This window comes from Falco peregrinus, chromosome 7, assembly GCF_023634155.1.
Source record: "Falco peregrinus isolate bFalPer1 chromosome 7, bFalPer1.pri, whole genome shotgun sequence".
Lineage (NCBI taxonomy): Eukaryota > Metazoa > Chordata > Aves > Falconiformes > Falconidae > Falco > Falco peregrinus.
The window spans coordinates 84,652,446-84,679,589 of NC_073727.1; the positions used below are offsets into that span (position 1 = coordinate 84,652,446).

The 27,144-nt window shown below is 40.1% G+C and overlaps 1 protein-coding gene across 30 annotated transcripts in view; it reads right to left on the reverse strand.

Moving 5' to 3' along the window:
- The window catches only part of SNAP91 (synaptosome associated protein 91), a 71,245-nt gene that overhangs the window by 16,544 nt on the left and 27,557 nt on the right, over positions 1–27,144 (reverse strand). For 15 of the 30 annotated variants that reach the window (XR_008748011.1, XR_008748012.1, XM_055809720.1 and 12 more), the window contains 14 exons: positions 26,027–26,133; positions 24,621–24,662; positions 20,899–20,969; positions 19,429–19,456; positions 17,928–18,037; positions 16,662–16,762; positions 11,660–11,674; positions 11,344–11,514; positions 5,084–5,191; positions 4,311–4,568; positions 4,026–4,103; positions 3,847–3,918; positions 3,283–3,366; positions 2,319–2,402 (listed from right to left, as the gene is read on the reverse strand). Coding sequence is in view for 28 of the 30 variants with exons in the window: in XM_055809720.1 (XP_055665695.1) it covers positions 2,319–2,402; positions 3,283–3,366; positions 3,847–3,918; positions 4,026–4,103; positions 4,311–4,568; positions 5,084–5,191; positions 11,344–11,514; positions 11,660–11,674; positions 16,662–16,762; positions 17,928–18,037; positions 19,429–19,456; positions 20,899–20,969; positions 24,621–24,662; positions 26,027–26,133 (1,329 nt within the window). In the remaining 2 variants the exon portion in view is untranslated. The remainder of the gene's footprint in view (positions 1–2,318; positions 2,403–3,282; positions 3,367–3,846; positions 3,919–4,025; positions 4,104–4,310; positions 4,569–5,083; positions 5,192–11,343; positions 11,515–11,659; positions 11,675–16,661; positions 16,763–17,927; positions 18,038–19,428; positions 19,457–20,898; positions 20,970–24,620; positions 24,663–26,026; positions 26,134–27,144) is intronic. The other 15 variants (XM_055809729.1, XM_055809721.1, XM_055809715.1 and 12 more) reach the window with 7 other exon arrangements.

Consider the following 27,144-nt stretch of genomic DNA (forward strand, 5'->3'; position numbering starts at 1 on the left):
TCCTTTCCATATCCCGAATGAGAACAAGGAGCTGGGCAGCACGGCATAACTTAATTCCTGTAAGATTCTGCTTAAAAAGTTATCTAAGCTTTTGCAAAGCCCCATAAAGTGTCTGTTCTCCAGCTACAGAAGAGAGTTCTCCCCAGCTTCAGGTAAAGTTTGCATGATGATTGGTCTTAATTCCACAGCTTTTAGCCTTGCACAATTTAACAGCAACATCTGGCACAAAAGCCATAGAAACGCTTTAATAAATTAAGTTCTAGCTGTCTAGGACTTGCACAAGACCCAGAGACAGTCTGCAGAAACAGCAGCAACCGAGTCAGAAGTATTGTCTGGACATCCCTAACTGCCCAGTTTTGAGGTTGCTTTTACTTACGCATTCACGTAAGGTTTTTTTACAAGAACATGCTATTAGGGTATGTACTGGGATAGACCTAGAAGGGTGAAAGGTTAGATTATTGTATTTATCAGCGTAGGTCTAGTCTTGCCTGGTGAGAGGCTTAAAAAAGTATGAAAAACATTCTACCACAATTTCTAAGTGAGCCAGGAAGAGACTAGAAACTTTTTTGACAGCAGAACACTTAAGACAGTGACGCATAGTAAGTATACTCATAATATTATGCATATGAACACTGAGTACAATGAAACACTCATAAACCATGAAGGACAAGCCGTCAGCCACCATATGAATTCTGGACACTCTTGAATTTAAAACTGGATTACACTGCAGGCTATACATCTGCCATTATTTAGGGTGAACAAATGTTTAGCAATATGCTGTGATGTTTGCAGAATATCTGTATCTGCCAAAAAAAAAAATAATTAAGTCTACTTGGAGCAAAAATAAAATTTTAAAAGAAATCACTTATTCACCCCAACCACTTCAGGTCTGCTTGAGTATTTATAACTCACAACCTATAACATTTCTTTTATAATTTAGGTTTTGATTTAATGTGACTCATCAGATTCAGAGAGCACACTGCTGAAGTTTAAGCCATCTGGAGCGTAATTCCTACTGGAATTTAAGCTTAGTTACAGATAAGGAGATAAAATATTTTGTATTGTAATGTTTGCATAAGCAGGATTAGCTTCTGCCTGACAACATCTTTGCACCCAGTCCCCCGATAACACACACGACTGAAAAACCACTGGTATCTTTCAGCATCTACTACTTTAAGCCTATACTCCTCATGCAACGGAGAGCCTCTCATGAGCATAAAAAGGAAAAACATACACAGGGTTGGACCTCTGACACAGTGTAAGCTGGCATGAGAGACCTTCAGACGTACAGACAGCAGCTGATGTCAGGGCCCACCACACCTGGAGCGGTCAGCAGTTGCATAAAGGGCAGACTATCACTCCAGCTCAGAATTAATGCACAGAGGTACAACACAAAGCTAACAATCATCTTCGAAGTTCATGAAAGATAACCTACCAACGAATTCTACTCACAAATTCACGTTTTGGAAACATGGGGACAAACTGAGTCAAGTCTTCCTGAAACCAGAAGTGCATTAGTTTCCTTTAAACTTGAGGAAGGCAGGCTGGGATCTTGTTCTCTACAAACTTCAAACCGGGATGGGGAGGAGTCACAACTGTTTAGCACACTCACTATAGCCACCAAAATACATGGTGGTTTAGCATGAATTTTGGAGAATGGTACAAACAGAACTCAGCTGAAGCTGCTTACTTGTAGTATGCTGACTACAATGATACAGTTATTCAGCTTTTGAAATAGGGCGTGACAGTGATGCCACACTCAGCATAGCAGAGACCTCATTTCACCCAGTGTGACGAGAGGGTCACTATCACTTCTATGCCCTTGTCCTCAGAAAAGCTCTTTCTCGTCAGCCTGCTCTCCTTGGCTAAATGCAAGACTGCTGCCAAGTCATTCATCCAAGCTCCTAACACTTAAGTGTGTAACCTGCCTCAATTAAATCAACCGAGAAATCGAGATGTATTAGAAGTAAGGAACAAGTAGCATAGCCTGCAATACTGCTTAAGTACTGCTACAGTCAGCCAAAGAAACTTTACGTACACACTCCTATATAGTGAACAGTATAGAAAAACAGCAGGAAGTAGGAAAAAGAGGAGCATAGGAAGAAGGTAATCTAGGACATTAACTCGTACTTCAGTATAGCCCCTCCCCTGTAATTCACTGTACTTTTAATTTAAGACATCTAAAGTACTAAGAAATCTTGTAAACAAGTATTTTATTCCACTGCAGAAGTCCACTTACACCCAAGGAACATAAAAGATTTCAAAGACCATTTCTTAGTTTGCCTTAAAATAACAATTTGCTAGAAGTTCTTTATTACCAGCAAGTAGGTCTGCAGAAGCTGAGGAACTAGAAGCAGCCTGGGTTGCGGGCTGGGGTTCAGAAGCACTACTTCCAAAAGCATCTAAAGGGAATTCCAGAAAGCATCAAGAAAAGGTGAACAGTTCAATATTAAATGCATCAATTCATCACTTAAGGTAAACAAAAGATGACAAAAGGATAACCACTTCATTCATCAGAAGAAGTAAACGAAAGCGTTTGGCCATCTCTATTGCAAAGCAGTACCACGGATGTAAAGTGCAGGTGGAGAAAAGGAGGGGCAACAAACCAACACTTGAGAGGAATCTCTTCTCTTTTTAGTTGAGCCTCTTCTCAGAAAATCCATGCAAACCACAGCATTTTAGACAAGAGGGCTAAGCCCTTTGGAGGTGAACGCATCAGACGAGAGTTTGGAGTTAATTCCAGACAGAACCTACTGACTCATATTAAGTCTTTTTAGAGGAGTATGCCACTAATGTTTGAAAATTCACTACTTCTGAGCAACACTTCTGTTCTACAACACTCCTAGAGTTGGCTGGCCCATCCTAATTTCCACCTTGTCAAATCCCACAAAGATCCTGTGATTCAGATAACCCAGTCCGAGACAAGTCACCCTCAAAACTTCAGCTGCTTTGAGAAACGGAACTGAGAGAAAACAACATGACCACGGAGAGTTGCAAAGAAGAAAAAAAGAACACAACAGACTTTTACTGGATCGCTGAGGAAGAGCCACACATGCGTTGACTGAAAACAGAATGGCAAGTGTCATGACAATGAAATGAGCACGCTGACAGCTTATTTGCAGTTCGTTATTGTGCAGTACTAAGAACTGGGCATGCTAGTCTTAGCTGTCATGCTACACAGAAAAGCTGTGAGAAGGGGGAAACCTCAGCTTTAGCAAAGCGCAAAGGTAATTGAGATGAAGTGATTCAACTCTGAAGTGGTGAGGAAAGAAAAATACCCACCACCAAATAGGTCAATCACACCTGAAGAATCCACCTTTGCTGGAGAGGCAGTGGGTAGAGGAGAGGGGGCTGCAAATGCATCCACTGCAGTAAGCATAGGATAAATAATATTTAGTATCAGCAAGGCAACAATGATAGCTAAATATTTCAAAGCCACATGGGCTCCACCAGTTACAACGACAGGGTTGGTAAATTCAGGTAGCAGTCTTCAGAACTGCAAACAGAAAGTGTTACATTTCTCACACTGCAACTGAAAACCACAGTACTTCAACGAAAACATTGCGTATTAAGAAAATTCTTATGCCTGGAGGATTTACTCTCTCAACAACTACATTACTTACTCAGCTTCAGTGTCAGCCACTTCACAGCTTGCATCTTCAGCAACTGCACATCTTGTGACCAAAGCATCAAACCCACAACTTAGTATTTCAGCTTAAAGATGTAAATTGGTAATAAGTGGTTTTTGGTTGTGTTTTTTTTGTTGTTTTTTATTTTACTCTTGGGGAAACAAAAACAAGCAAACCCAGGAAGTCTGTAAGATGGCCTGTGAAAACAAGCACTCACCAGATAAGAGATCAGCAGTGAGAGAACTCTCAGGCACAGGAGAAGCTCCATGCGGCGGAGATGAAAAAGCATCTTCCAGAAATGAAAGAAAAACCGAGGAGAAGTAAGTATCACTCAAGTCAGTTTACACCATTACACGGCATCAAAGCAGCAGAGTATTGGAAGAATTCTCTCTTTACCTGTACCAAAGAGATCTATGCTAGGAGTAGCATCTGGTTTAGGTGCTGCGGGTACATCAGGAACAGACTCAAATAAATCTAAGGCCAAGAACATAACACATCTTTAACTCATTTTTGAAAAGCAGGACTGAAAGCAGAACTTCCATGTTTTATACATCATATTTTGAATTAATAGGCTCTCTGGTTTGAAAGCCCAGCACACAGCATGCATGCAACAATGATTTGTTTGTTCTGTACTCCTGACAGATCAATCCAACAGAATCAAAGAGTTAAAAACAAAATTACCACCAAAGATATCTAGAGCAGGAGGAGCGGAGGTGGTGGTGGTAGCAGTAGTGGTGGCGGTAGTGGTAGTGGCAGTAGCTGTAGTAGCAGTAGCAGCAGCAGCAACAGCAGCAGCTGGAGAAGGAGTTGTTGCAGGAACTGGAGTGGCTGCACTAGTTGTAGGGGTAACTACAGGAACAGCAGTCTCTGTTGGCTTCATAGCAAAGAGGTCCAGCTCAGGAGCAGCCTCTGCACTACCTTCGGATGGGGCAAAGGGGTCTTGTAAAAAGGAGAGGGGAAATATTTGTGTATACGTACTTAGGATCAGCGAGGGAGGAAGTCAAGAACAAAGCAACTACAGGCAATGCACATACTGCAAATACACGCACGCACACAGAGGAGGTCGTTAACATTTAGCTTACTTATTCAGACATGTTACTTATGTTTTTCCAAAATAAAGACCACCTGAAGGGCTGAGCAGGCTAGTTAAAGGGGAGAACTTTCAAAGGCTCTTTGACAAGGCCAAAAAAAGACAGAAATATGACAAAAGAATATCCACTTTAGCAGGTTACTGCTTACAAAACTCAGCACTGATAGAATTGTCCATTAGCACTACCAAATAAGTACAAAGTTACTGGGACTCAGTAACAGGCAGTTTTGTTAGGCATGCTCTTCAGTCTAACATTTGTTTTGACCAATTGCAAACACTACGAAAATTTCAGAAAAACACACTGCCATGTAGTTTAAACAAAAAGCCAGCAAAACAAGAGACTATCTAATGACATAAAACCCACCATTTCCTGAACATGCATCAAGAGCTGCTGCTACAGGGGTTGGGGTAGCTGGTGCTGCTGCCCCTTCAGCCGCTGCAGGGGCTTCCCCAGGAGAAGCTGCAAAGGCATCTTGGGTGCAGTTTAAGAACAGAAATTAAAAGGAAAAAGGATAAAGAGAAGAAAAATATAGTAAAAGAACCAAGTTAAATTGCACAGGTAGATCCCCTTATACAACATGAATGTTCTTACTCTGACAGCAAGACAAGTCATGCAGCACAAAACGCTCTGCCTCTCCCCCAACCCCACATGAGCAGGTTCTAGACAGGGTTTGAAGATAGAGCTTCTCTGGTTGCCTGCAGGAAGTACAGTGAGTGTAAAATAAGGCATTATTCTCATTGTATAAGGGTTCAGAGCAGCATGCTCATGTACTACCCAAAATTAACTAAAGAGCGAGCAGAGGTATGGCAGTAAGTTGGTGTTTATAAAAAAACTAAAAACTTGCATGCTCAAAGCCTGTAATATGTGTTATTGATCTGTAACTGTGAATTTACTCGCACAGTGCTTTGTGAACTTAAGCACCATTACAAATAACAGTTCAATTACATCAGCACGAGATCTGCATCTACCATTTCTCAGTTTTGAGCCAAGTCAGTCATGCAACATCTGAGAAACTGAACTTACTTGTTTCTTGACAGTATTCCAATTGGATCTTTCTGAAGCCATAACCTGATGCATAGGTTATATTTACTCAGCTTGCTTCTGACAGATCAAGGATCTTAACTACTGGCCAGCCATAGTGTGTCTCTCCTCCTTTTAGGATCACCTCTAGGCCAACCAACCGAGTCAGGGAAAACAACTGTTTGGAGGTTTTGGAATGACTTGCTCATGAGTTTTCTTTGACCATTTTTTTCCTTGCCACTTGCTAAGTGGTATGTTTAAATTTTAAGCTCTGAACTTTCACAGCATTATTCCTAGGCTTAAACCACCATCTGTAGCTCTTAATTCCATGAAGTAGTCCTAATGGACAACGCCATTTGGACTATCCTCATAGGCAAGCTTTTTCTTCACAAAAAGACTGCACAATTAAGATCAAATGCTTCAAGATGCTCATAAAGGCCATTTTTCTACTGCTACAAAGTTAGCAAGTTAAAAAAATAAAATCTGTTGGGGAATACTGCAATTGCACTGTTAAACTACTACAGGAAAAAGCTTACCATGCTTTAACTTGAGTGTCAATTTTAAAATGAAAACAACCATTTTAAAAACAAGTTTGTGCCACTTAATCTAAAAAGCTCAAAAGAACATGCACTGAAACTTCAACAGAAGAGATGAAAGCCTTGTACAATAGAATTAAAATGAGTTAGTAGCAAAAAAAGGCCTGCTAATAAGCCATTTCAAATACAATTCTATTTTTCACGTAACAGGGTTCAACAACAAAACTGGATGGCAGTTGTCCAAGTAAAAAAATCGTAATTTGTCAAACATCACAGTGTTGTATGTATACCAGACACTGGCATACATCCTATAGAAGAAATTCAACACAGCACTGGACTGAAGAGTTTTGAATGGTACTGCTTAAGAACATGCTATGCATATGGTCATGTGGGTTGGGGTCTGCTCTACAGGGCCAGCTTTCAGATAGAGGGTCACCCTGGGCTCTTCCAAAAAAGCTTATTTCTATCCACACAAGCTTGTAGGTCATCAACAGCACAGAAGTTGGTCAATGCTATTTATAATTACCTCCCAGAATGAAAGGATAGCCTCCAGGTTTCATACGAAGTGGTGTTTCAGAATGCATACAGTTAGTCACTAGTTCTATGCTGGGACCACTTCAGCCTCAGAGCAACACCCATTCCTGTCCAGATGTGAACTACTGAGGTTCCACATACAGCAGCCATAGAAATTCAGGTGGGCACAAATTCCTTCCAGTCCATAGATGGAAGGGAACGGCTAGCGTGGCATCAGCTTTATTATTTATTGCCACTTCCAAATACGAATAGGTTGTTGCCAAGCGTATCATATTCTTTAGCATCATAGTTGGGTTAAATAGCAGGTGGGATAAACACCTAAGTTCATAATGGAATCTAAAGAAAAAACTTTAAATATTAGTTACTCTGAGAAGTTCAAGAAAACTTATGTAAGCACAGAGACAAACCAACCTAACCAGGTGACCCTACAGCTCACAGTTCAAACCAATGGTTTGCTGGGTTGTTGTTTTTTTTAAGTTAATACTTATCAAGTTCACTGAAGCCTTTCAAAAGGCTGTGCTGCACCTGCACAGATGCCCTCTGCTAAAAGCCAGCATGACATGCAGAAATTGATACAATTAAGTATTGCATGTTTTATTACTAAAAAACAGATTGGAATGTTTCTTTTTTTGTTTCTCCATATTGGCACAGTAACCCCACATTTGCATTTCCAGCACTGTAAGAAGATCTTCTCCCTTTACAGCAGTTACTGTATATACTCAGTTTATGCCTCTTTACATTTGTGCATCTTCTGCTTCAGAAGTGAATCTAGTTTTTGACTTTTAGAATCAAGTAGCACATGATCCTCGCTTGGGTTTAAGATGTTGCTGAAACCTTTGCAAGTTCACACTACACGGAACAGCCGTTAGGAGTGATAGCTATGTATTCTGTACTGCAAACACTTAAATTGTTAAATAAAATCAGTTCTTATTGAAGTGATGTGCAAACAATGGCATTTTTAAGTTCTGAAACACTGAAGCAGTGCTTCAACACATCTTGTCTGCAGCAAAGTAAGTGTTCTTGAAGAGCGATCTGTTTAATTTCATAAATTCAGGCTTCATCTGACACCATGGCATCAATATACAACAAAAGTTACTCACGAATGACGATACTTATGTATGACTTATAATCATTTAATGTATTATGCAACATCTGAAACAACCCTATGGCAAGTCACAAGTATTTGAAAGATCATAGAACTAAAGTGTACAGGTGAGCAGAATTCTTTTCTTGTTTCCACATTTTTTTTCCTCTTCAGTCACCCTTCATTACTTTGGCATGGAAAACGTGGCTTAACAAGAGACACCCCACTAGGATCACTGCTAGGAAATAATAGTAAGAATTATGGGATTTTTGTTGTTGTTTTTTAAAACTTTAAAAAAAAAGTTTTCATTTTAAAATAATTTTAAAACACTTTAAAATAAGTGCTGGTTTGCTACAAGCATGTTCCAGCATGAGGGACATTCATTTGCCAAGTGCCAAAAAGTCTCAATCACTTTGCCTTTAGTTTCTTTAAAGGGAAAACCACAGTTCCCTGCCTGCTTGTGATTAATACTGAATACTTAATAACTGACATTTGCACAGTGTCTGCCATGAATTTTTACTTGCACCACTTACACTATAATCGCACAACAAAATATAACTCAAGAACACGTTATTAGCATCCAAAAATACTGTGTCCAAATTCTATTATTGAGGTACAGGGCATTTCAAGATCTTTCGCCTTTCCTATACATTTCCCCCTCTCAGGAATGATTCCAGCTGCACTTTGAAAACAGCCTCCTCTTCTTTATCTTGGAAACAAGATAAGGAATTCTTCAAGTTGGCCCAGGTAACTGACAGCTTGCCCATTAATCAGACTGAATTCTTCAAAAAAGCTATGCTGGATCAATCCTGCATTTCTCATCTGCTTTCCAAAAGCATGTTAAGACATGAAGACATAAAGCAGAGCTGCTTCTCCTCTTAAAGACAAAGCCCAGTCCCAGGCAACATGCAGGCTCCTATCAGCTGAAGTACCAGCGATGCAGTGCAAGAGAATTCAACAGTCATTCCTGCCAAGTCTCCTCTTCTGCTTCTTCCATCACCTTGGCTGTCTCTCTCCTGCAGCTTTCAGCTTCCTTTCCCTACCCAGCCACTCCCTGAAGACTCTACATTCTTTCTCCCGAGATCACTGGTCCTGTATCTTCCCCTACCACACCTCCCCACAAGGGATTGCATAAGGCAACTAAGAACTGGCAAGCTGCAAAAAGTTAACATGACCTTGAAGACTGTATCTCTAGCAGACCTCAAAGATCAAATACCTACTTTAAGATTAACTGTAAGCTTTCCTGGCACCAAAAAAGCTAGAGTGACAGTGTCTGCCCTCAGACTACCACTTCTTGCACTGTACGTAGTCTTGAAGTAAAAAGGAATGTTGGTATGGGATACCAGTTACAGCACAGGAGTCAGACCGAAAAAAAAAACCAAACCAAAAACCAAACAAAAAAACCCAAAGAAAGAAACAAACAAAAAAACCACAAGCAGAGAGACGGAAGTTCAATATGGACTCCAGGATCCTAAAAGGGTCTGGCCTGCGGGTGTCTTGAAGGCACTGCAAAAGTACGTTCACTGCTGAGTGTGTTAAGAATTTTTTCCTTCTTGAAAACCAGAAGTTTTCTGCTATTGTAAATAACAAAACCTTGCTTTGTCCTGAAGTGTTCCAGGAAAAAGTCAGCATTTATCTACTACACAATCCACTGGAGATTTATAGTATTCGAGCAAGAAAATACATTCTCTTTTAAAAAAACTATCAAGTCACAGAAGTCTGGATGCTGCAAAAGTATAATTCTTTCCACATTGGAGAATGAAGGCAACTCCACTTGCTAACATGTGCCACTAAGTAATCTAATGATCAGTTAAATCTCTAGAAACTAAATGCATCCAGCTCTTTGCCACTGATTTGGTAGCAGCCATTTTTCCAGGCACAGAATAGTGCAAAAGGTAGAAAAAAGGAAGGGTACATCTTGCTGCTGGAAGCAGTAGCACTGGAAGAATATGCAACAGTAGGTGTTTTTCTAATCCTGTTGCAAGTTTACAGTGATTTCTAGCCATTTAACTATCATTTAATTTTTTTAAAAGGTCATATATCTATGCTAAATTACTAATGTAATTTGAAAGTGCTGTATCCAAGACTGGCTCGACCCCAGCATCTACACACCAGAAGTTTCATGCGCTGTACATCTGCAGCAGTGTTAACAAGCACAGGCCTTGGCTTCTGCAACAGTCTTCTGAGAGTAACGAACATCAGAATCTCTCTTGCGCCTAGTGGTGTCCAGAACCATTGCCCACAACTATTTTAAAATTGCTTCTGAACTGCCTGACCCTGTGGCACTTGACCTATTATCCATCTTTGTAAAAGGAGGAGTTAAGTAGCAGGTAGCAGCTGTACTCCTTTCTTACAGCTTCTCAGCAGTTCCACTGGGGATATCTTGGAGCTGTCTGTCTAAGTCAAAAAAGTCCTAAAAAACTTCTAACCGGGAACCTTGAGTCTTTAGGAAACACCTGTTTATGTGTGAGACCTCTCCAGAACTCCTGTCAGTAGAAGCGATAAAAACACCACACTCCACTCAGAACATACTGGAATTCAGTTTTGCTAGCAAGGATGTTATTACTAATTCCTGACATACATGGTCATACTAGAAGAGAAACCTACAAAAATACTGTGGTCAGGTGATCTTAAACATGTTAGTAGTTTGTAAATCAGAAAATTTTTCTATTAACCCGGGCTGGTATAGTGCTGAAAAGAAACGGTAATTTCTGACATGCTGCTGACAAGCCTCCTGCTCCATGGGAGTGACAAGAAAACTGACAACATACAGGGGGAAATTTATTCTTATTCATGAGGTTAGCAGCTACCATGAGAGACTGAAAGAGCATAGCTAAACTCAAAGAATATGTTTCTTACACATCAGTTGTATAGTTGGCATTTAGTCTGAGTTCACTGCCACTTTAATTTACTATTAATGCTACATGAAATAAAACCCAGATTCAAGAACACTGAAATATAGTAGTTTCTGCTGGCTCCATACTACATTTACTGAAAGGACTCAGAAGAAACACAACAGAGCTCAAGCGCCACATGTAATGAAGGGGCAGGAAGCTGTCACATCCATCCTCAGCAACTACGAAAGCACAACTGCGTTTCCCACAGATTGTAGTACAGTGCATAGTTACTGAATAATGTGGAAAGAATACCTGCTTATCCGGGTGTGCACCTGAAACCTAATTTTTTTTTGCTGTTCAACCATAAAGTAATTCAGTCTTAAGTGTGCACAGTTTTCCATTTCCATATACATGCAGAGGAGTCTATCAACTAAAAGCACAGCAAACAACGAGGCAGTTGGACAGTTTACATTTCCTGTTCCATCTAGCATCCAACACACAGGCACCTCTGGCAGAATTGATTAAATCAGAGGCCTTGAATCAGTAGCTGAACTCAGTATTGCTTCATCTACCTTATGAGCTGGCATAGAGCACTAGAGCAACCAAACTAACCTCCAAAGAGATCCACTTCAGCAGTGGCAGCAGTAATAGTTGTGGTTGTAGCAGCGGCAGCTGAAGTAGTTGCAGTATCAGTAGTTGCAGCAGTAGTTGCACTAGGCTCTGGGGCAAATGGATCTGAAATCTGTGGCTCAGAGGTAACACCGGAAAGTGCAGCCAGATTATCTATATGCAACCACATAATGAAGATCAAACAGGAAAAGTAAGGGGAAGAGGGAGAGAGACCACAATTACTCAGCTCCAGAAAGCTGGAGCTTTTAATAAGGAGTCTTAACATTCAAAAGTCTTAAAAATCAAAAATGTTACTCACCCTCTCCCAAGAGGTCTAGTGATTGTCCGTTACAATGACAGCAGAATAAAGAAACAGACTAATTAGTAGAACTGCCAGACTGAAGATGTTCGTTAGCCATATGTTCATTCTTTTAAGTGACATATCTAGGTTAAACAATTTCTGCACTTGATCTTGCAGCATTCAAGAAGTTACTGTTACATGAAAAAGTTCATTCTGTTCAATAACTCTATTCAAAACAGAACCAGTATGTAAGTTTCACAGAGGTGTTAAGTTCTTTAATATCTAATCAGCAAGATGTTCAGGCACTGGTAGTATTTATCACTTCTGTTTTATACAGCTGGTTTTCTTTGCTTAAACTGTAACAAAGAGAACCAGGTAGTTGCCTGTAAGGGTAGTACCTTTCACCACCCCAGGGTACACCCAAGAACCACTTCTTTAGAAGCTCGATTCATCACTAGACTACTTCTCTCTTGCATTTGGCCTAGCAGTGTAGAGAGTAAGACCAGAAGTAAGGTAGACTTCTTTGAAGTTCATGAGCAGCTCTCATCCCCCAAGAACACTGCGAATTTTAAATTCAAGTTCCTGGGCCTAACAGCACACAGCTTCAAGACTTTCATCAAGTAAGAGTGTACACAGGGAGAGTGAGCCCCAGCGAATCCCAGTGCTCCCATACAAGTACAGTAAACAGGCACTGTCGAAGCTTATTTAAATCAATAAGCTAATAGCAGAACATGCTCGGGTACCAAAGAGAATCTCAAGATAATTCTGCTTAGTTGCACGTATTTTCTAGGCCAAAGCAGTTAGAAAGCAGTCAAAATCAACATGACAGTCATTAAAAGTAGGCAGAATTCAGCTTATTGTTCTGCCGAAGTGAGCTGTTGCGATCCACCCACCAGCCCTGCAGCCCTTCACAAAACTGGCACCAAAGCCAGGGTACTCTAGCAGAGAGCAGCCTGAAATACAGTGTTCAGTGACTTCAGGATACAATACATGGCATCCCTACTGCCCCAAGTATATTCCAAGAGGCAAACAGGCTGTGGTTCTTGTACTCAAGACAACTATTTAGCAAAGAAAAAACAGGAGACCGGCTCCTCTTTGAAAGCTTCTCCTGCATTTGTAATAGAGCAAGCAGAAACAGCCACCTCTGCTAACACTTGCTATGAGGACCATGACTGATTGACAATATCAGCAGGTTGGCTCTGTTCCAACTTTGGTTCCTTAGTTAACTGTTTCTGGAAGTCAGTGAAACATCTTTAATGACAGACTTCCCCACAAACTGATGTCCTCTAAGATTAGTCAGATTGAGCTCAAAGTGAGCTTTGCCTAGATAAACCCCAACTACATGCTATAAAAAAAAAATCTGTGAAAACTAACCCGTCTGGCCTATTACATTTTTATACTGCAGTTAGAATAGTCTGAGCTCAACAACTGCCTATTTACTAGCCAGTAGCTCGGCCTGGCTCCTAGATTCCTTGTACATGTAACAGAGTCATGGCTTCATCTGATGCACACCGAACAGTGAGCGGAGTCCAGATGCTTTTCTGTGGGTCAGTATGGAGGAAGCAAAATGACTTGAGCAAGCACAGCTCAATCTTCACAAGTTTGTCTTTATTTTACAGTACTTGTTAAAAAGCTACCAAGGAACCACATGCAGGTATTTTCGTAATTGGCTCCTTGGGAGAACTCTACTTGAGACTGACTGAACAAGCCGAGGTAAGTCAAAACACCATTCTGAAAGAACATTAACAGTGTATTAGAGATGTAGCACTCTGGTATTTCATTACTGCACACCAGGTGGATGTCTCACAGCTAGACGTGAAACAAGCAACTGCTGGCAAACTCTTACCTTCTATTAGCTTCTTCTTCAACGCATTTTTGTTATCCAATTATGTTATAGATCACAATACAGTGAAATTACAATTATCCAGCATGGCAATCTACCTTTACTCTTAATACGGGAAGGATTAAAACCAGTGCTCTATTGTACAGTAATATTTAACTATACTAATAGAAAATCCATGTTCTAATGCACACTGCAAGGTAGTTAGTTCAGTAGTTAGAAATTCAAGTCAGTCTGCTTTTACACCTGAGAGTCAAACCTCATGAGGCTGCAGAATTTGACCTACTGTATTTTTTGTAATATTAAAGTCAAATTTGCTTGCCAAATGCCTATCTATTCACCTTGCGGTATGTTGCAGGCAACTTGTTACCCTACCTTGATCATCTCCTGTTAGCACAAAAGTGTAGATTTTCACGTTATAGTTCATTTGCTAGATAACTTACACTGTATTCAGAAATATACTAGTTATACAACAAAGTATACAGTGCACTGTCTATACCACTAAATACACAGTGTACTATACCAAATATACAGTGTATGCCAGAATACATGGAATCTACACTGCCAGTGAGATTGAGAAAGCAGGATCATTTGTTGGTGATGTATTCCTGAGGTTTATGTGACATGTAAAGTGGCATTTTGATGTTGCATCTTTAAGTACTTGCTATTTACATTTTCCCAACTATTCTGAACTGCAGCAATTCTTCCAGCTTCCTCTCCCTACTACTTTCTGACAAGTTGCTGTGTTAACTTGCTGTGGGCCAGAAGAGTTCTGCAGATGAGGAAGAAGCTCAAGTAGCAGGGAGGCACTGTTATACATTCTCCCAAAAGGCCTGGGTGGAAGAAAGCTCATCTTTTCCAGCCTCCTGCTCAGAACAGCATTACACCCAACACCAGATCAGGGCAGTAATGGCTTTGCCTAGTCAGGCCTTGAAGAATCTCCAGGAATGGAGAGTCCACTGGCTCACATCGGGGTCCTGCTCCACTACTGCCTTACCCTCCAAGTGAAATAATTTTGCCTCACGTCCAGTCTAGCTCTGAAGCTGCAGTATGTTGTTACCCTTCATTATAATCAACTATCACTTCCAACCAGATTTTGGCTCTGCTCTGTAACTCCCCTTCAAGTAGCTGTAGGCCACTAGTAAGAGTTCCCTTTAGCCTCCTCTTTGCCAGATGACAGCAGCCCAGCTCCCTCAGTCTCTCACTGCAGAGATGTGGTCTAGATCCCTGGAGTCCTGCCAGTCTTCTGCCAACCCCCTCTCCCTTAAACAGGAGAGCCCAGAACTGGATGCAGAATTCCTGATGTGGCCTCACCTGCACTAATTAGAAGGCTCTGTAGTACCTGTGAGGTTGTGCAATTTGTAGTGACTAGTGGCTTCATCCTCCAGATTTAGTTTAAAAAAAACCAACACCTTAACACAGGCTGAAAGGATTTCTCATTACCAGATGAAACATTAATGGAAATTTCAGTATTTTCACCACAAAGGCATTCCAGTTCTCCATTTATGCATGTCTGATATGGTGTTTGGCAATTATTTAAAACAGTTGAAAAAAAGAAAAAAGAAAATAAAAAGGGCAAGATTCTGGTGTAGTAACAGGTCATCATACCTGGACTCCTGCCAGCAGTAAAGCAGGCAAACCTGAAGCTTACTAAGATACCAAAATGCTATTCTGAAAGACAAGACTGAAGTATACTTGAGGTCAGTGATAATCTTGACCAAAGGAAGAAAAGTTAGCTGTCCTTTTCTGTTGTGGAGTAAGAGGACTAGGTGCATTACAACTCAATTTTAGTTTTCAGTAATTCAGAAGACCAAAAACACCTAAGTTCCAAACTACAGGTGCTTTGTTCAAAAGAGCAAAGAAAAAACCCAAATAAATCTGCTTTCAATTGCAATGTGAATCAGTATTTTACAATATTAATGGCTATTTACTCTGCATAACTGTGCAACTGCCTAAAAAATTAACTGAGAGGCCTGAGCTCTTTTGAACATCTCAAAAGCTTGTGTTCCAGTACTTGGCAATGACAAAGCAAGACAAATAGGATGCAATCAAAAACTGCAGAATAATTAGTCCCAGGCATCCTAGAATAGATGACTTTTTGGTCTTGTTTTCTGGGTAAGATTATACTTCAGTTAATAAAACTGACACTTCTGGAAAAAATAAAGTAAATCCATTCAACAGATTAAACTGGAATATGCAAAACATGGTCTGTGTGACAGCCGTAGCTAGCCTCTCATTATGAAATGGCTGAGATACAATGTCACCTTTAATGAACTAAAGCTAAAAAGAGAAATGTGGCATGCAGAAGCCACTAGTACCCAGTATCAGCATTCACGGCAGTCAGCGTGACTCAGTGTACCACTCTTACCGCGAGAGCGCTGATGAGTTCATTAAGCTGCCACACCAGGTTTCTTAACATTACACCGCAGTGGGTTTACAACTGTGTAAGTTAAATCACATTTACTGGCCTAATTCATTGTCTTCACAGGACAGGAGAGAACACTGCCTGCATGTGTTGCGGTCCTCTCCAGTTCGGCAGCTGCCAGTGCTGCTGGGAACAACAGGCTCAGCTCACCACAGAGCTCACCTTTCAGACTGGTTAGGTATTCCTCTCTGAAAGCATTCAGCCCTCTGCTTCTGTTTTCATACTATTATTCTAAGCGGACAAGGAAGATTTTAATAAAACATGTTAGGGGTTGTCAGAGGTAATCACACTTGCAGCAGAACTAATTTGTCACCGTTGGCTTTAGATGCATCGCTGCTTTAAAAGGTGTTTTTGACTCTCCCCCTACTGATCTGTGGGCTTTGCTTTATGAACAGCAGAGCCGACTTCTGCCCTCACCTTGCCCATGAACACGAGCAGTTCTAGTTCTTCTGTTTTAAAGTGCCTACCCTACCTGTTCACCTTCAGCCATCCCCCTCCTGCTCACTTTTAGTCACATAATCCTGGCTCCTCCCAGCTTTGCAGTCAGGCCCTTATAAGCAGCTTATACCACTATGCATATCCCTGGAAAAAGAAGTAGCCTTGTGCTGCGAAGGGATGCCTGACTGTCAGGTCAGCAGAAGCCTGGGATTGAGCTGGGCACATCCTGTGCTAGCAGAGAAAGAGCCAAGGTTCAGTTCAGCCAGGCAAGAAGATGGAGACTGCAAGAACAGATGCTGACAGCGAGGTTTTTCTACCTCCCCATGAAGTGGCTCCAGCAGGGGCTGCTGGAGCTGCCTGCCCAGTAGCGGCGAAATCTGGCTGAAGATCCAGAAGATCGCTGGATGGTTTGGAAGAGCTGCCAAGGAAAGGAAGAGAGTTATTATTAAATACTGGAGGAATTTGCCCACTTTAATCAAGTATAGAAACACAATCATGACAGGATTGTAGGAATTACCCTTTGTTTGTACGACTGATGAAATCACTGAGAGACACTTGGGGTTTTTTAGGCCTTGGGATCAGAGCAGTGGCCATAAACACCTCTACTGCAGTAAGTGCTGAGAACACATTACACCCTAGGATGGAACCTTAGCTTTCTTTCATTACTTGACAATGGCATTATAACAGATCTATGAGACTTTAACAATCCTAAAAAAAACCAAAAAACAAACAAAAAAACCCCCACCCAAAACCAAGGTCTCAGGTGGCCCCTAAGAACAGGGCACATAACTGCTGTGACTGAAAACAGCTCCATTCTACTTCAATATTTCATTGTGCCATATCAGAAAGCAAGAAATCTGCATTTCCAGGCAATAAATAGGCATTAGGCAGAAGAGAGCTGGCAAAACTACAACCTAAGCCAGTCAGATATATGCTTAGGAAACAAGGTCTTGTTCCTTTAGAACACTGAAATAATAAACAGTAGAAGCTCTTTCTTCAGTTAAGTACTTCAGCTGAAATTTAACTGAAGTTAGTCACGTCTTCAGACTTTTGGTTCAAGCTTAGAGCTTTTACATTTCTAGAGTTCTTTCACTTCTGCTCATCACAATGCGCAACAGCAGTTTGTTCTGGTCTTAACTTGAAAGTACTGTTCAGATTTTCTCATTGGTCAAATGTTTATTTTTTATTTTAACCTCCAAAAGTTCACTATTTTTGTGCTTCGTTAAGTGATTTGAACAGCAAGAAAAAGGAATCTTAATCCAGCAGTTTTAGAAACAGAAAACTGAAAGTCAGTAAAAACTAATTTGGATTTGCACTTTACTTCACTCTATTAAATTAAAAGTTTGTTTGGAATGGTAGTACACACTAGTACACTGAAAGCAAATCAGTGGCTACAATTATTATGTATTTTTTTGTGTGTTACAGCTCATTTGTGATCTACACTGGTAGAAGAATGTAGCCCACTCAATACTGATGTATATTACCTGTAAAGTACACAAAATCTTGCAGGCAAGCCTCCTGTTACAGGTGTGACTTCAGCACCTACACCAAGCTCAGTAACTCAAATATGCTTTTTAACTTACCTGACTGGAGCAGCTGTAGATGAAGTTGCAAAAAGATCAACTGGAGGAGATGTATCAATAGTTTTTGCTGGAGTAGAACTAGGAGATGTAACAGTTGTGGCTGGCGAAGACTGGAGAAATATTTTAAATACACATTCAATATACCAACATTTCTCCACAGGTAACTCGTGCATAGATTCACTTGCTTTAAAAATCTAATTTTGACATCAGGTCTTCTTATTGTGAGCTGTTCCCCCCTTTGAAAGAATGTAAGGATGATTGGGCTAAGTTTTCAGAGGGTGGTGGAGCTGAGAAACTCCAAGGTGACTCCACCTAGCAATGCCTGGCTCAAGACAAAATGCCTATTGCATGCATTCAGAGAACCTGCAGACACCAGTGGACAGTCTCATATGAGCTTTGGTCCCTCACGTTGAAGACTCACTCAACACCTAAGTAACTGACTCAGGCTTGTGATCTGGAGTTGCCTTACCTGCCTTTTAAATCCCAGTTAGGGTAACTAACAGTTCCTATGTGTCAAAGGATTCTCAGCAAGTTCCAAGAAAATAGTTTGCTCCCCAGCAAACTCCCTCCTCTCAGTTTTAAGACCATCCTGAAGATGGGAGAAACAAAACATTTCTGTGGGTTTGTTTCTACGTTTTGTCCTCAGAATGAAATATCTGTTCATCCCCAACATCACCTTAGTATTGTAACCACAGAAATGGTGGGAGAAGAGAGATGGTTAGAAGCCGAGTTAAAAGTGTGTACGTAAACCCTCAAACTGAAGAGAATTTAAAGAGCCATCAACAGCTAACAGTTAAGTCCTTGTGAAGATGTAAAAGACACCTCAGCCTATGATTTTGCTTCATTAGCTCCTCCAATTCAGGATGAAGATACCTTAAGTATGGCAAGGACAGACACCCAGGAGAGTATTTTGCAACTCTTCCGTGCACTTGAAGACTCAAGTTACCTTGAAGAGTATCAATTTAATTCTAAAAGATACTATGAGCTTTGTCACAGCATCTCACACGCTAGAGAGATCCTTTTCTTAACGGACGAAAACAAGTCCTATGTTTGCCATTCTGACTACTTTCAAGAAAGAAAAAGTCAGAACTTCCTCCTAAAAAGCTGCAAATAAAGTGAAGAATTTGGAGGAGAAACAGTACGGAGTAAGTTTTTCACTGACATGAGGAATAAGGGGAAATAAAAAAAAAAAAAAAAAAAAAAGTTGAGATAGATATGCCTCTTTTATGCTTTCACAAAGCATGACCATCAAATCCTGGCAAAGCTGCTTAGCATCCTGCACTGGTATAAGCACTATAGTCCTTCAGATCAGTGAAGTACTTTTATGGGGCTACTATTTACAAGGCCATTAAAAGACGCAGTTTTGTCAATTAAGTAGGGCCTAGATGGCAAAGTCTAAAAAGCTGATTAGGAGATAGAAACTGAATTTTTTATGCTATTAAGATGTTCTAAAGCATTATCACCCAAACAAGAATTAACTACAGCAACTGGCAGTATTTACCTTGCTCAGAGGAGAAGGAGCCCCAGATCTAGAAAAAAAAAAGGGGGATTTTCAGATAAGTACACTTTTTGAAACTATGTTTCTGGTCATTAAAAATCCTGTAAAAAGACCAAAACCTAAGTGTGACAGCTTTCTGGACTTCTCTATAATTGCATGCCCTCGCCATTTCTCAAAATTCCATGTGCTACTTTAGACAAGGACTGCAAATTTTACTGCAAATTTTCATTTCAAATCTTAATGTTTTAAGCTAATTGGTATCACTGGATTATTCTGCCTTTTAAGTAAGTTCTACTAAATGGAGGAAAGGCAGAGATGCATGCAAATGTCTTTCTGTTGGGCCTACAGGAGCAAGTAGGAAAGAGTTACTAGGGCAAGATGTCACCATTATGACCATAATGTCACATTATAAAACCATGCAACAGCAGCAGAACACCAGTAGTATGGAAGCAGTTCTCCAACACAAGTGTCAGCAAATTTTCAGTCTGCTGTTCTTTTAAAGAAAGTCAGAGTTACTTTAAAATAATGATATTTATAAGTATGGAAACAGCTGGAAATCTAAGCTGAAAGTTCTCCCACATGCAAGAAAAATCACACTAACACCCACCAACAGGGCCTTAATCACAAGTCAAAATGTACGTTGGTGCATTTGTTTACTTTCGTCATTATAAGGTACGAAAATACTGCCACATATTTTTAGAGGTGTTTTGATGTAAAAGAAAGGAGGATCTGACGTTAAAACTGCACCAATATTGAACTAGCATCCATCCTATAGGTGGCTTGAATTGGGCAAGTCCTGGGAGCTGTAGAATTGATTAGAAGATCTGGAGCTATGACAGAAATGACCAAAAGTAACTCAATAACTATATACAAATATAGTTATACTTAATAACTATATAAAAAACTATATAAAAAAGCAAGCAACAGTTTAGGTACAGTTTAAAGAAGATATCTATTTCTAAGTGTTCAAGCTATCTTAAAAAAACCCCAAACATCATCACATCTGCATGCAAGCGATATGCAAATATATGTACTTACCCTTCGCTAAATTGCAAGGAACGCAACAGTAAAAGAGAAAACACAGGTTTAGCTTAATCCTTCCTAGACTTAGCCATGACAAGTATCTAGTAAGAAGATGCAGAGCCATTAGAAAACAAATTTTGATAATAAAAGCCTTTGCAGCAGGGAAAAACAGTTCCTTCTAGGAGTTTTCCACAGTTAATTTTACTTAATTTGGGGAAATGTGTAGTTGTTCAGTGTGTTGTTGCCCTCCCCGCCCCCCTCCAACCCGCGTAAGGAAAAAAAAAGGTTGCCATTAAGATGACTTTGTAAGAGAAAGGAAAAGCTTAGTCCTAGCAGGGCTTATTTTCCAACTAAGTGACAAAAAGAGGTTGGGGGAGGCAAACCTAAACATCAGCTGGTCTCACACTGTTACTACTATGCCTCGATACATGGTATAACATATATACCTACTTGTTGCCAGGTTTTTTTCCTTCCAGTGAGTTTAGATGTTGCTCAAGGGTCTCCATGAGACTGCTAGGAGCCTTGAAAGCAAAGAGAAAGATACGCTTCTAAACACACTGCATTGACCTAATGATACTTTGAAATCTCACACCCACTTCCCTGAAGCCCACCATGTGCATGCTCATGCTGTTCTTTTATTTACGCTACTGAAAACAGTGGATTTCCATGCTAGAAGTATTCAGGCAAAGACAGCTTTTGAAAGATAATACTGTGTCCAAATTTGCAGAGAGAAGACATTTACCTCTGCTAAATAGCACCTGAAGCCTTAAATCCAGGGTGTGCTGCTCATCATGCTTTCAGTCAGTATTAAACACTGACAACAGCACAGGTATCCACAGGGTTAATTTTAAGAGTTATAGGCTCAAGGTCATCCTTTCAGTTTCGATTTTAGTCAGACCTCCCAACACCTCTTTCATGACTAGAGGGTTAGGTAATATTTGCAGTCTAAACAAAACAAACTAAAAGTCCTTTCCCATACCCAAAGCAAAAACCCCTTTGGTTCAAGACTCCCAACGTCACAAAACTGTTTCTTCTCAAAATGGCAGCCAACCACAGGTTACTAAGCCCAGCAGCAAACTCACAATTCAGAAAGATTATTATTTTAGACATCGACAAAACCCAGGCTTTTCCAGGCCTCCCTGATCTTAAGATCCATTTTAAGCAACTTTTTTGTGGTCAGGCAATACCCCCAGGCATGCACTTGCTGTTACAATGGTAGATAGGAGAAGTAGTTGTAAATGCAAACAGTGTGCATAGCTACTCCAGTGTAGAGTCCAGATAAGTAGACTCCTACAAGATCAACAAGCAAGGAGGAAACCCTTGAGAGATAAAGTAGCATATAACAGTCAAGTATTTCACCAGGGTTACCGGTTCATCAATGGTACAGTCTTTAAATGGGAAATTCTCTTTATCAGTCTCTTTCAGATCAACCACAATTCCTGACAGCAATACCTACGGTGTTTTTAATAAGTAATGTTTTTAATAAATAATGTTTTTAATTTCAGGGTACACATATGCATGAAAAAAGTCAGTCTGAGATGCTTGAAAACAGACTATCCACTGCTCCTGTGTACAGTGTGCTGAAAACCAGCTGGCCTGCTAAGCCAGACATTTTAGGATGCTTAGTACCTGCTGGTACCAATGGACAGCTAATTGTACTTACAGCATCTGCATATTAATTTTGACATTAAAGCTAAGCAGTAAGGTAACTTAACACATGCAGAAATTTAAAATGTTCAAAAAAATCCTTAAATGATGGCTTGAGTTTAAATATGTCCTACATACATATGCAATGCAGGAACATCTTAACCATTGCTGCTTTTTTAGGCATATTTATTCATGTTCAACTAATTTGAGCACAATTAAAAATCCGGTTAAACACAAGTAACTTAGTTACAAGAATTCTCCAGCAGCAAGAAAAACAGGAACAAAGGCTTCCATTTGCTTAAAAAAAATAACAAAAAACCCCAGACTTCTACATATTAAAAAAGGCTACAGCATAAGATACAAGTTGTACCTCCTTAAGCAGAAAGCTATATTTAAAAAAAAAAATTAAAAATCCATTATTTCCTGTTACCAGTTACCTCTACACATTTTAAATAGCTTTCCAATATACTATTCACAGGTTTCTTAAAAGCCAACAAGGTAACTGGAAACTCTCATCTATCAAACAATTCACAGAGGAAGCTTCAGAAAATTTCTACCTAGATGCAACAATTTGGGAGTTAAATATTGTCTGGTATCTATTTTGCAACACTGAACATTGCTTAATTTCTTCTAGATACTGCTTCAACATTAGACTAATTTAGCAGTCAGCATTGTGGTAGAACCTTAGAGATGGGTTCCCCACTAGCTATTTGGAGCAAGACTGCCATAGTTTAAGAATTGCTAATAACTACAAATGAGCCAAGCTCTTCAGCTGCCAAGACGCCTCCACAGCCTCCAAAACTTTGCAGCCACACTAGGAAGTCCAAAGATGACAGCTATTGACCTGTATTTCAGTACTGCGGCCACTTGTTTGGATTTACAGAGTACGTACACACACCCAGCGTCAACACAACCAACTTCTTGTGCAATATTACTGATATCGGCATGACTTGCTTTAGGAATTTAGGTATACCACTGGTATTATATACAATTATATATTATTTATTAGCTGAGATTCAGTTTTTATGATTCACTTTGCATTTATTTCTCACGGAGATACACTGCCTAGGTCTTGTACACAATCTACAGCATGTTGCAGATTAGCCTTACCAAGTGAGTCCCAAGCAGCCTTTGGGCGAATATAGCTATGAGCGGCTACCTGAGAAGACCACTGAAATGGTCAGGCAGTTGGACTAGACAACCGTCGTAGATCCCTTCCCTCCAAAGGAACTATTCTATTAGATATCAAAGTGCTGGTTCATAAGGTGAAAGGGACCCTCTGGCAAAAGTAACTAAGGCACTGCCGAGCCAGTGTGGTACTGACTGATGATGCAGAACAGGGCTTGTGCAGTCCCAGCAGGCAGCCTTTCCAGCAGACTGATGCAACACAAACAGATGCAGACAGAAGTGCTACAGGAATTTATAAAGCATATTTCATTAACTGAGTTTGAGGCGAGTACTTCTGGTTCAAGGATTTAGTTGATGACTGACTGGACCCTGTTGAAAAAGAGCCCCTGAGGTACAGTTAGGTGAACAAACTACTGCAGCTGTTTCAGAATTGGATTTGATATTCTACGTGCTACAAGAAGTCTAAGCTTTCCTCTGCTAAAGACAGGCTGGACTTCATATCCCCGTAGCATCTGAAACTCATAAAGATTAAAATTCTCCACCTTCACATCATGTCTCACTTTCAGAATTTAACCGCCTTTTTAACCAAGACAACCACTATTCCAACACTGACTGAAACCAGGCTTTCAAGAGGCTTTCAGAAACTGCACATACATAAGTTACGAACACATTCAAAAGTTAGGATTTACAACTGTTAAGCAGTTTGGGCTGCTCTTCTGTTCCGATTTTACTGGCATCAACACTGCCACGAGTCTTCAGCATGGATCTCTTCTTCCAAGTAAATATTCTTTCCACATTAAACACAAAGCCAGGCACTCACGCCAATTTGCAAGCAATACTGAAAATGGGCCAGCACAAAAGAATTTAAGCAGCTACAGCATAAGAGAATTTTGATGTTAAAAAGTTGTGATGCATACTGACAGATTTTAGAAGTTTTGGTGCATACTGACAGAGAAGTTCAGCAATCAAATCACAACTTCTGCATTTAAACTTCAAGTTCACTGTACCTAGAGCAAGACAGTAGTGCTAGTGCTGCTCTGACTTTCATCTCTGGACCAAGACTGTGTCAAGGAGAGATTATTAAGCAAGTCACTCCACAATCTCTACACAGTCGATTGTCAAAAATGAACTTGAGCTACAAGCTGTGAAAATCTGTCCTTTAGCAAGGAAAGAGCAAAACAGTCCACCCTTCAACTACAGGTCGGAAGTCATAATGAAAGACATTAATTATGTCAGTCTTAAAAAATAGCTTTGGGCAGTTCTTATTTGCAAGCTGGGAGGGCTTTAAAATGTTAGGTGGTATGACTTCCTACCAACATTTACACTCCTGGTATGCTTCCTAATTACAGAACTTTCAGTTATTACACAGACCCAAGAAGACTACAAGAGAAGCTTACCTGCGTAAGATCAGGGATATCACCTTTGTCAATTCCAACTTGCTGTGGATGTAAAAAGTAAAATGTTAAGTGCATTATTCAACTGCAGCAGGCACTAATTTTGACTAGAACTGTGGTACTCTTGCTCTTCAACCTTTAATGCACTTTATGTTTAGAAAAAAAGACTACAAAGTTAGCAAGTGCAGATGCCCATCTTTCCAGTAGCTACTACCTTCAAAAACTTGCAGCAGTCTTATTTTTTTTAACAAATTAAACATCCATTAAAAAAAAGGGGGAGGTGGGGGGGTGGAAGCGAGTTTGATTCCACCCAAGTAAAGTGCATATTCCATACTGCAAGTCAGGTAGGGCTTTCTGGTCATACAGTCTTGTCTCAGAAGACAGCATTACTGAACTGCCAAACACACGCTGTCCAGATACCTGACTATCCTAATGAAGTTCCCTAAAATTCAGCCAGTACACAAATCCTAGAAGGCATCACCAAAAAATGCTAATGCTCAAGTCACTTTGTTGTTCCACCCTTCTCTCCTAGCATTTCAAATACAGCAAGATGAGGTTTAAATCTTCTATTAGTTGTCCTGTTGCTTCACCATAGCTCTTTCAAGTGCCTCTTGGTTTAGCTTTTGCAGAAGAACAAGTTCCACTGCACCTAGTCATCCCAAAGTACAGTCACTACAATCCCTGTCCTGCAAAGCTGACCTATAGATGTCTAAAGTACTTCAGTCCGCAAAGTTCAACATTCATAGCTGACATGACATGCCATTTGGGAGTCTAGCAGGCTTCTTCATAAATAGTTAAGCAAATTTGCAAAGAAAGAATCTTTTTATTCAGCTCATTACTGCTGTCCATTACAATGAAGCATGAAACGTGGAAAATGTGCATTTTGTGCCAAGGAGCCAACTACCACAAATGAGAGCCTAGTAAAAGAGTTAAGTAACCATGTAACATTTATATTATCCACATAAGAGGATGATAACAAGATCAGAATCAGGAAAATCTCACATTCCAGTTAACTTGTAGCTGGCTGCAAAGATTTAAAAAGCAGAGTTATAAAATCATTGCACTTTTATTCCTAATTGCTCTATCTTCCTCTAATGTTCAACCCTGTCCTAGAAGCATGCATTTATTGCAATGCTACCAAGAAATATTGATATGGTTGAAGTCATGTCATCTGTTAACATTACCAGGAAAGTTGAGGCTGGCTGCACAGTAGAAAGATGTGGAAGTCCTAAGCAGGTCTTAACTACCTCAAGAAGAGCTGAACAATCAGATCCAGGAACTTATATACTGCCTCACATCTGTACACAGTGAGTCAGATGCTTAACAAGTGCAATTAATATTTTATATCAGTGCTAAAATAATCACAAAATACTTAAGTGTCAGACTCCAGAAGACTGGAAGTCACTTACCTCTGCAACTTTAAGAAACTCTGATACTCTGGTCATTCGAGTAAGAAATCGTTTGTAGATTTCAAGAGCATCTTTACATTGTCCCTTTTTCATTTCAAAAAATTTCTCTAGAGAAACAATTTGGCAAATTTCAGTTAAGTTATCTTACATTAGGTCTGCATTCATCAGCAACTCTAGTTTTCAAGAAAATCACACTTCAAGAATATTGCACTCCATTAACATTTTTCTACTCCGACACTAATCTAGTGGTGTTCCTAGTCCTTAGCAGAATTTAGAAATCGGGCTTGCTGAGCTGCTAAAGAATTATATAGACTGGAAAACTGCACCCCAACCAGCTGTAGCATTGTGTGTGATGTAAACCAGGTTTTTAAAAATAAAACGTAAGGAGGTGAAGTAGCTACCAAACTTTAAATTCAAAGCAATTAAGGATACTTAAACATATATTAATACATCCTCTCCCAAATTGTATTTATGCCAAAGAACAGTACTTTCTCTACTTGAGTAGCTCTCTAAAGTTGGTTTGTGCCCATTATCAAGCACAACTGCCACATACTTCAACCTGAACTTACGCTTTAAGTAGCAGTAAACAGCAAAATCTCAGTCCAGTTTTTATGCCCAACACATTTCTATCTGCTCCATAAGCTTCCCATGCCTATAGTTTCAGTCAAGACACTTTTCTGAAACCACCAGAAAGTGTTGCAACATGGGTACAAAAAAACCTGTCTGAGCTTTACAGCTCAGGAAAATCTTGACTGTTTAGTCCCTGTAACCTCTCTGTTTCTTCCTTTTCTAGTTGCAGCCAGAGTTTTAGGTCAGTCATGCTGGCCAAGCAATCTCAGTTTTCAGTTGTCTTTATATACCCGCTGAGGTGCTCAAAAGTTTTAATAGTTGAAGCTTATTTTCTACAGGGTCAGTTATGTTTCCAGCAGTTTACAGCAACTCCTGGTGTTAGACTTCATCACAAAGCCTTTTGCAGGCACAGCTTAAGGTATGTTATGCTGGTGATCATGCCAAGCTGTCTGATCACCAACATGCTCACAGCCTTCTATAGACCTCGTAGGCTGGCAGTAGGTAGGGTTCTGGAGGAGATCCAGCTTTGGCAGCCACGCTTTCAGACA